Source organism: Coenobita brevimanus, chromosome 113, assembly GCF_032717465.1.
Source record: "Coenobita brevimanus isolate Jiangsu-jjx chromosome 113, ASM3271746v2, whole genome shotgun sequence".
Taxonomy (NCBI): domain Eukaryota; kingdom Metazoa; phylum Arthropoda; class Malacostraca; order Decapoda; family Coenobitidae; genus Coenobita; species Coenobita brevimanus.
Genome location: NC_137066.1, coordinates 612501 through 623256, shown reverse-complemented (window position 1 = coordinate 623256; position 10756 = coordinate 612501). Strand labels below are relative to the sequence as shown.

Genomic DNA, 10756 nt, shown 5'->3' with positions numbered 1-10756 from the left:
CCTCGTCATGCACTTCTCGGCACAAAATTCTTCCAGCCATCTCGATAATCATAATATACAGTATATCACTGGGAAGCAAAAAAACAATATTAAAAACAGTAGCTACTAACAATGAATAAATAATCACTGGGAAATCACAATAATAATAAAAATAAATAAATCTATCTATCTATCTATTGCCAGACGCCATAATCCCGTAAGGGGTGGCCCTCTGAGTTATTTGTTTTACAGGGAGGGGCACTAACCCTCCACCAACCCACTTGTTGACACGTAGGGAGCATGCATGGTTTGGTTATATGGTTACCACCCAGCGTTGTAAATGGTTTCTTGGCTTACAGGAAACCATTTGGCTTGTCACTCAATGTAAAGCCACCTGTAAAGGAAAGAAAAGCAATAAGAAGTGACAGGAAAGATGGGAGAAATAGGAAGAGAGGAGGACAGGCACAGAAAAAGAATGATAAAGGCTAAGGAAGAGTAGGCAGCACTACATCAAGTGAGTGGATGATGGTCGCCACCACCTACCACAATAAATAAATCACTAGATGGAAAATAAAACCCACAATCATGTAGTGGATTTATTTAACTGTGAAATCCCATGCTGCAGACACGCTTGCTGGCCAGGCACTGTGGCTGTGGTGTTGGTGTGCCAGCTGATCCCCATTTTCTTTAATCCAGCTGAAAACAAAATGGAAAAATTAATATTCAGAAAAAAGCGATATATATTAACATAACACAATAGGACAAATTATTGCTATTATTATTATTATTATTAAAGCTGAAAGAGGAAGGATTGTTTTTCTTTTTTTACGACAATTAAAAATGTATTCTATCTAACTGTATATGTAAACAATTTCACACACACACACACACACACACACACACACAACCCCCTGATATAACCCATCTCCATTACATGATCTTTTGCTTATCTGCTGTTCTATGGCATTCTATTTCTTCCCACTGGTTCATGTTACTCTTATTACTATCTATTTTATCTATTATCTTGTCTATATTATCTATTTTATCTATCTTATGTCTAGTGTCTATCAACTGAAATGGCCTAAAAATTCTCAGCTTATTCCTATGGGTAAGATTAATTCAGAGCTTTCATTCTTGTCTGTACTGTGACATTCTTGCATTTGTAATTATAATAATAATAATAACAATAAATGACAATTAATAGTAGTAGTAGTAGTAGTAGTAGTAGTTGCAGTAAAAATAATAATTTATGTTAGGTGGTAACTATAAACCGTAACCAAATTATGGCGCCTGGTGGTTTAGTGGGTAATTACGGCACTCCAATTGGATTGAGCTGGTGCAGGTTTATATCCAAGGGGTGGTTGGGGTTTATTGCTCATGTAATGCCACTCAGGGATGAGTGAGGCTGGTCACTCTCATCTTAAATGTCAGGACCAACTTGCCTAGCCCCGGGCTCCTAGACTCCTCATGGGGCAACACAGGATTGGATGATGGATAAAAATAATAATTAATTCCCAATTTACTTATTGTGGAGCCACAGTAAGGATTTTTGATATATAAGGTATGAAATTTTGGCATCATAAACAAGTCTGTGACATTTAAAAGTACTTCAAGGCCATTCGTATTTGGAACATGTACTTAAATTAACCTGTACTTAGACTGACCTAAGGAAGCTTCTTGTGTAATATCAACAAATATGAAAACAAAGGCGCTGAACACATGGGTACATTTTACATTTGTCTCAATAACTGGCTAACTGTATGCTGAACTGTTACCATATTTCATTCATTCATTGCCAGACGCCATGTATCCCAAACGGGGTGGCCAAGGGCTTAGAGTTAATTGTTTTACAGGGAAGGGCACTAATCCTCCACCAACCCCACTTGACACAAAGGGAGAACATTCCTTTCATATAATAAGAGGTGCCACAGCTATATATCTGGAAAGTTACAGCGCTAAAGCTTTTGTGGTTTTCTCTGTAACATGAGACAAAGAAAACACTGAGCAGATTTGAATTCAGTACTTCCCATTGCAAAATATTAAGCCACAATTTGCAGCAAACTTTTTATTATAGGATTTTCAACCAAACAGTTGTATCTCAATTATTTTCCGAGATATTTGAATTTAAAATATACAATCTTTGCACCATGAATATATAACCTTCAAAAATAGGTCGAGGTCATTTATATTTGGCACAAGTACTTGGGTTGCCTTCCTGTATAATGTCACCAAGATCAAAGAAAAAAAGTGCAAAGTAAAATTATAATAATACTAATAATAATAATAATACTTACAAAATCAATAAGCTTTGCCATTTATCGCAAAGCTTAATAATACAGTTAAGTACTGTACACACATAGCACAAATTTAGTAACTTTCACAATAGTTATATCTCAGGCTGCATGCATGGCCATTACCTCAAGTGATATATATATGAGAGAGAGAGAGAGAGAGAGAGAGAGAGAGAAATATATTAAAGCCACTGCATGAAAACTTATACGAGCAAGGTTATGTTATTGTGCAAATATACTTTACAACACAACAATCCACAACACAATCACAACAATCAAGGCGACAGTAATTACGTCTCACAGCACAACAATCCACAACACAAGCACAACAATCCACAGTAAAGCAGTGTGCATCAGTGGTCGTTCAGTATTCAATGGTTGTTAAGGATGGTCGTTCAGCTATCACAAGCACTGATCTCCTATTTTTATACTAGCTTGGAAAAAAATAATCATCCTAATTATTAATGGCCATATATTGTACTATTATAGGCGCAGCACATGACTCTGAGGTCGTTATTATCGTGCCCTGGGAACCTACCATTACAAAGTGTGTCTGATTTTGTGTATGAGACGTATGTGATTCGTGTAAAATAAGTGTATAATCATGCATAATAAGCAACGTTGGGTCTGGTTAGTACTTGGATGGGTGACCGCCTTGGAACACCAGATGCTGTTGGCATAACGTTCTCCCTACGTGTCAAGTGGGGTTGGTGGAGGATTAGTGCCCCTCCCTGTAAAACAATTAACTCTAAGCCCTTGGCCACCCTGTTTGGGATACATGGCATCTGGCAATAATGAATGAAAATATGATTCGTGTATAACATGATACGAAATCGGACACACTTTTGAATGGTAGGTTGCCAGGGTACGATAATGACAACCTCAGAGTCGAGCGCCGCGACTATAGCAAGAATATTCTCACGGCTTCTCTTGCTTCTCTCACTCCACACATCTTGAAAATCACTTATGAACCCTACAGTCAACAATGAGGAGTACATTTAGTCCTATATTACTTTTTTATTCTATACTATAAATTATTTCCTCACCTCCATCCTCTTCTGTCTTTCCTCTTCCTTCTGCCTACAGGTGACTTTACACTCCATCCTCTGTCTTTCTTTCCTTTATTCTTTCCTCTTCCTTCTGCCTACAGGTGACTTTACACTCCCTCTTCTGTCTTTCTTTCCTTTATTCTTTCCTCTTCCTTCTGCCTACAGGTGACTTTACACTCCCTCTTCTGTCTTTCTTTCCTTCATTCTTTCCTCTTCCTTCTACCTACAGGTGACTTTACACTCCCTCTTCTGTCTTTCTTTCCTTCATTCTTTCCTCTTCCTTCTGCCTACAGGTGACTTTACACTCCCTCTTCTGTCTTTCTTTCCTTCATTCTTTCCTCTTCCTTCTGCCTACAGGTGACTTTACACTCCCTCTTCTGTCTTTCTTTCCTTCATTCTTTCCTCTTCCCTCTGCCTACGGGTGACTTTACACTCCCTCTTCTGTCTTTCTTTCCTTCATTCTTTCCTCTTCCTTCTGCCTACAGGTGACTTTACATTCCCTCTTCTGTCTTTCTTTCCTCTTCCTTCTGCCTACAGGTGACTTTACACTCCCTCTTCTGTCTTTCTTTCCTTCATTCTTTCCTCTTCCTTCTGCCTACAGGTGACTTTACACTCCCTCTTCTGTCTTTCTTTCCTTCATTCTTTCCTCTTCCTTCTGCCTACAGGTGACTTTACACTCCCTCTTCTGTCTTTCTTTCCTTCATTCTTTCCTCTTCCTTCTGCCTACAGGTGACTTTACACTCCCTCTTCTGTCTTTCTTTCCTTCATTCTTTCCTCTTTCCTCTGCCTACGGATGACTTTACACTCCCTCTTCTGTCTTTCTTTCCTTCATTCTTTCCTCTTCCTTCTGCCTACAGGTGACTTTACACTCCATCCTCTGTCTTTCTTTCCTTTATTCTTTCCTCTTCCTTCTGCCTACAGGTAACTTTACACTCCCTCTTCTGTCTTTCTTTCCTTCATTTTTTCCTCTTCCTTCTGTCTTTCTTTCCTTCATTTTTTCCTCTTCCTTCTGCCTGTCGGTGACTCTACACTAAGTGACAAGCCAAATGGTTTTCCTGTACACCAGGAAACCATTTACAGGTACTACGCAGGGTGGTAACCAAATAACCAAATTTTGGCGCGTGGTGGTTTAGTGGGTAATTACGGCGCTTCAATCAGATTGAGCTAGTGAAGGTTTATATCCAAGGGGTGGTTGGGGTTTACTACTCATGTAAAGCCACTCAGGGATGAGTGAGGCTGGTCACTCTCATCTTAAATGTCAGGATCAACGCCTAGCTCTGGGCTCCTACGCTCCTTATGGGGTAACGTAGGATTGGGTGATGAATGAATGAATGAATACATATATCTTCAGGAAGAGTAAAATCCTATCCCATTTTACCATTTCAACTCATGATGTAGTGCTGCCTACTTCTTCCTTCACCTTTACCATACTTTTTGTCTGTCCTCCTCTCTTCCTATCTCTCACATCTTTCCTGCCACTTTCCGTTCTCTCCATTTAAGCTGGCTTTACATTGAGTAACAAGCCTTATGTTCTTCTATAACCCAGAAACCATTTAAATTGCTGGGTGGTAACCATATAACCAGATAACGATGTGATGTGTGGCCTACTATGATGACACTGGTAACTGGGTGAAGACACAAATGTGACATCCACCCAGTAACCAAACCTCCACACTTCCCCATGCCTTGTAGGTGCAGGGCACTGTCAGCTGCAAGGGAGCCTCAGTTAACTGCATGAGACAACCCTGAAGGGACAGCTACCTGCCTGCAGTTGACGGGTCTGCTCGGACAATCAGACCGGCTGATCAACATCAACCCACTTCAAGACGTGGAGCCCAGGCTATGTAATTTATGCCAGCACATTTAAGACAAGGATGAGGTGGAGGGATGGAGTGGGGAGGTATATGAGAGACGGGTGTGTGAGCTGGGAGCAGGGCAGTGAAATGGCGGGCAACAGGGTGACATGGAGGCGATTTGTTTGTGGCCACCCCTTATGGGATGAAGGAGTCTGGCAATAGATAAGACAGATAGCTATTTATAAACTACATTTTAGCACGCACAATACTGATCCTGTACTCATCATTAGTACATTCATGGTGTACATTTTAGCACATGACAAGAGGTAGTACTGGGGTTAGTGCAAGACAAATTACCACACAGTCACTTTAACACATTCAGTAAATCATAAAGGCAATTTACCTGTATACTGCACCTGTCCTTTAGTCCACCTGTGTGTATTAAAAAAATGTTAATGACTGTAATATGAGAAAGAGAGAGAGAGAGAGAGAGAGAGAGAGAGAGACAGACAGACAGACAGAGGGGGGGGGGTAGACAGAGTTACTAGAGAAAATAAATGTAACCTCCATAATAACTTCTGAAAAGATTGGATGAAGTACATAAATTTAAATTGTGCATACACTCAAACCTCGATTTAAGGGACTAAATGGGGAATCAACTTGTCCCTTACAAGAAAATGTCCCTTGTTTTACCACATATAAAGACAATCTTATTATGAAATGCAATGATTGTTTCACTTATCTTACTTACTTATATAATTATGAATATTATTTAATGGGTACTGTATAAAGAAACATATTAATGTTTATAACCCAGACATTACGTATCATTTTTGAATGGTCTTGTCCGTTTGTCAGGTAGAATGTGGAGTCCCTTAAATCCGAAATCCCTTAAATGGAGGTCCCTTAAATCCAGGTTTGAGTGTACAGCAAAATTACAATAATCCTGACCACCACCAAGCAGAGCATACAAATAAGCGTAAAAGTGTGCAACAAGAGTCACACTAGATTGACACTTCCATAACAAGTCAGTATAGCATAATATTCCCATACAATAACTTGGAATACAACCTTTTGCTTATATCTTTATTTTTTTTTTATGTGAGGAAGAAGGAACCAAAGGCCAGGAGCATTAGCATTTAGAAACTTTCACGCTTTACGATTTTTCCCACTTAAACGATCAGTACGATTCTAAACCCATTATTATGCTGATCCCTAAATGCATCCCCAATGTAAAATAAGGAAGTGTTGTCCATTTTTTCATTATTCAAAAGTATGAATAAGACAATACTATGGGTCTAAATAAGTCCCACTGCTCTTCTTCATGATTAGCACTAGAATCTAGGGTACATCTCAACACAGCACAGCATTCAAGATGGAATGATGGCAATTATACACCTGGCTAGTAACGAGTACAGCTGGATGATAAACGTTGTGATATTATGGAATAACTCCGACATATAAGTTACTATGACTACTGTATTAAAGTACGCTTATACCTTATATTGCTAAATGAAATAAGGAACTTTTTTTTTTTTTATCACAAAATGTCTGTGGTTTACTTCAAGAAAAAAAAAATGCTTTCAGTATTATCGGTATATTTTGCAGCTTAAGCATACAAATACAAGTACTGTATGAAATAATGTTGATAAATGCAAGTGCAATTCAAAATAATGTTTAATTACTTTGAAAACTACCGTTGGACTCACTTTCTTGAATCCAATATCAGCTGAGTACTCCCTGAAGCACTGTCGGCACATCATGAGCCCATACTTCCGGATGAGGCCGTGGCGGTTGGAGCAGGACCGACTGCGGGGGAGAGAGAGAGATTAACACACATACTGGCAGCTACTGTATACATAAAAGACCCAAGCCTGACAAAACACACACAGCTACTCTGTACATAAAGGACCCAAGCCTGACCATGACTGACTGTGGGGGAGAGAGAGATTAACACACTGTACACGTAAGACCCAAACATGACATGAACGCCCAACATCCAACCACACTATGACCTGCATTCTCATTCGTTAACTCAAGGATTGCGAGCCACAGTTCAGGCTGGGAAGTGTTATTGTTATTGTTTCTTGCGGGAAAAATAAAATTGAAAGTTCTACGCATGGGAGTTTTGCAGTTCCAGACTTGCTTAGAATTATAGGTGCTATGTTGCTGGCTGACGGGGTATCTGGTGAAACTGTAGATCACATGCACAGAATTTAAATCTGTGCTTTTCTCATTAAGAGTTGAGGGACAGGATGGGACTGGAGTGTACAGTTGTGATAAGGAGAGGTAGACTGAGATGGCTTGGGCATGTGGAGAGGATGGGGCATGACAACTGGGTGCAGAAAGTGAGAAGTGTTAATATTAAGAGTACAGTACCATTGCAAAAGGCAGATTGAAAAAGACCTGGGATGAGGTCACTGAGTGTGACCTCAGGGATAAGGGCCTCAATAGGGAAGCTACCAGAGATTGAGCAGCATGGAGAGCCACCATTAGGTGATCAAGGCTGATGCATAAGTCTGGATTCCACCAACAGTTTTAAACTGTTTTGACTACCACTGCGGTACTGTACTGTGTTATAACTTCACTACAATAATCCAATGGTATAATATATAAAATAATACTGTACTGTACACTGATAAACATGTCTTTTATTTACCTTATTGTGGTGAACATAGCTGAAGTGGTCAGGCAGTCCAGACTGCTTCTGGCTTTATCACACTTTTTCCCATATATAGGAATTTAGTCCAGTAGCTCCTCGAGTCCGATAAAAGCGAATTGCGGTCTACTGAAGTCCGTTATTTTTTTTATTTTTATTTTTTTTTTATGTGACCGACTCTGGGCATAGGCTTCACAGCCTGCTTTCAAGGCCCAGTAGTCCTCCTACGTACCGCACACCTCTACATGTCACCACTTCGGCACAAACACCCATCGTCCATACTGAATACATGCTAGGGCTGTCTCATACAGGACTGGTGTATTGGTATTAGCGGGGGTATTTTTATGACATGTCGGCGGGCCTTCTGGTAGATCAGTAAAGTCTGATTTTATGAAATTCAAATCCTTAAACTGTTCCCTGCCCCAGCGGGATTTGAACCTGGGTCCGTCAGGACTGCAGGCCAACTCTCTACTGATTGATATATTGAGGTTTTACTGTATTTTCAACCCATTTCAGCCAAATCTGGCTTTTTTTGCCACATATGACTCCTACCCCTTCAGGTATGAAATAAATAATGGACATCGACTAAGTTACATTAATAAAATATGAAAATCAATCAAAATATTGTCTATCTATCTATCTAGCTATAGCCCGACGCCCTAATCCCGCAAAGGGTGGCCGCAGACAAAACGCCTCCAAGTCACTCTGTCACCCACCATTTGACTCCCCTCCCTGCCCAAACTAACCCACCTTATTCAAAATAAACTTAGCCTGTCCTAACTGAGAGGCTTAACCCCTCCCAGACTCCCCCAATGACACTCTTCACCAGATCGCCACAAACCCTGACCTTCAAACCCCAACTAGGCCACCCCTTTGGTACTGTGATCTACCAGTCTCAACGTACAGTGTTTCCTACAGTTGTAACAGTCCGGTGGTAAAAATACTGGTAAAATTATCATAACTGTTTGAGGTGGAAACAATAACAGAACCAATTTTTTGGTATTTTAGAAAAATCTAAGACTCTTTCCATCTATAACATTTTCATCACAAATTATTTTTACTTTATTCCTCAAGGTTAGGTTAGGTTATCTCCAAGAGTAAAATAAAAATAATTTGCAACAAAAATGTCATAAGAAAAGTGTCTTAGAATTCTCTAAAATACCAAAAAAAAATGGATTAAAAACTTGTAACTCTGTTCGGGGTTGAAATGATAATAGAACCAATATATATCTATCTATATATACATACAGTAAAAGTCCGGTAATCAGAATGGCATGGAAGCAAAGGTCTTCTGGACTACTGGGAGGGCCTTTTGAAAACCTCAGAAATATGTACACCGCGAAAGGGATTGAGGCATCTGGCAATAGACAGATGGATTAAATAAACACTTCAAATGTTATGGGTTATTGTGTTTCTCACTGGAAATGCATAGAAGTGTAGCTGAAGAGTTGCAGGCAGGTACATCCAAGGCCAAGAGCAAGTCTATCTATCTATCTATCTATAGCCCGACGCCCTAATCCCGCAAAGGGTGGCTGCAGACAAAACGCCTCCAAGTCACTCTGTCACCCACCATTTGACTACCCTCCCCCCCAACTCACCCCCCCCCTCATATACCTCTCCATCCCTCCACCTCACCTACCGGTACATACACCCTCTTAGTCAGTCTTTCATTCTCCATTCTCTCCACATGTCCAAACCACCTCAGTGTATTTCTCCTAATCTTCTCAAGAGCAAGGCCAAGCCACTTAAATCCTTAGATAAAGACCAGAAAAATTCGAAAAAAGACCAGAAACAACTGAAAAAGTTCGCCTTGACAATTTGGAGTACTGGAGTTTAACATAAATCATTGCAACTTGAATACACCATCAGAAATGCTGGAAGTACTCCATACTTCAAGTATAATATAATATCATTTGACTTATATAAGGCACCACGACAATAATAACAGTGTTATAAATGCTATTGGCCACGTGTGGTAAATTTTTACAAGTGGACAATACACCCCCCAGGTAGTGCAATATATTTTTTTGGCAGTTTTTGATGCAATTCGAATGTTTCTGACCTTCATTTTTGTCGGAAAAGCCCCTCACCGAACACAATAAAACTAACCAAACCAAACCCAACATACCTAACCTATCTTAGGGGAGTAATAATCAATTTCCGAATGGGGTAATGGGGGTTATTTGTGATCCTTAGGGACTATACTATACGATACTGGTGCTAAAATTCCAAAACTGCATATTGTCCACTTGTAAAATAATACCCTACGTGTTTACTGACAAAATAAAACTATTATTAAGAACTATGGTAAAGAAAGCTCTCCGGCAGATTCATCCGAGTTGCTTTGTATTACTGGTGCTATAACGTAGGCTAATAGGGTTTTCTTGTAATAAATCTGGTGTAATAAAATGGCCTACGTTAAATAAAAGCAACCTAAGCCATCCTATCCTAACCAACCTAGCCATTGCTCCTTACTTTGATGGCGACAATTATTAGCTTACAAATATATGCTGGCGATAATATAAATAAAAATTAAAGTGGCAGAAAAGACAGAATAGGTAATACTTGTGTCCTGACCAAAAAAAAAGCTTCGGGATTATAAGTTTCTCTAGAAGTAAACAAGTCACACGTGCATGGCGGCTCCCTCATATTTCTGCTTCTCACCAACGTATACTTAAGCTAACTTACTTAACACCTATATTTCTAGCACCACTGAATATTCCACTAATACCTACCAGCGGCGGGAGCCTGGCCCGTATTTCTTGGGGTGAGAATTCCACACAGTATCGAAGCCCATGATGTTACTTGGTGGCGGCACGAGAGGAGAGAGAAGCCCCAGTAGCGTTGCCAAATCCGGCGCCTCAATAACCGCTAAACTTATTCCCCGAAAACGCTATATTCACGAAACATAAAGATTATACAGAAAACGTCCAGAAAAAATACAAAATTTTTCAAGAATATTCTTAAAACTTAGTAAAAATC

The 10756-nt window shown here is 39.8% G+C and overlaps 1 protein-coding gene across 2 annotated transcripts; it reads right to left on the bottom strand.

Moving 5' to 3' along the window:
• Positions 1–562: 562 nt before the first annotated feature.
• Positions 563–10621, bottom strand: RpS29 (ribosomal protein S29). Of its 2 annotated transcripts, XM_080286738.1 has the most exons (4): positions 10510–10621; positions 6825–6924; positions 5519–5547; positions 563–675 (listed from the first exon to the last, which is right to left on the bottom strand). In XM_080286738.1, the coding sequence occupies exons 1-3, from the start codon at positions 10569–10571 to the stop codon at positions 5539–5541; spliced, it is 171 nt and encodes a 56-aa protein (XP_080142864.1). In that variant the 5' UTR covers positions 10572–10621; the 3' UTR covers positions 563–675; positions 5519–5538. The 2 variants fall into 2 exon arrangements, with proteins under 2 accessions (XP_080142864.1, XP_080142866.1); XM_080286740.1 differs by lacking the exon at positions 5519–5547.
• Between the last annotated feature and the right edge of the window lie 135 nt (positions 10622–10756).

What these genes read in the sequence shown, in the direction of transcription:
- RpS29 (XM_080286738.1), bottom strand. Translation starts at nt 10,571, where the DNA reads ATGGGCTTCGATACTGTGTGGAATTCTCACCCCAAGAAATACGGGCCA. An exon ending in GGGCCAGGCTCCCGCCGCTG is followed by an intron (nt 6,925 to 10,509) that starts GTAGGTATTAGT and finishes TCTCCCCCGCAG; the next exon opens with TCGGTCCTGCTCCAACCGCC.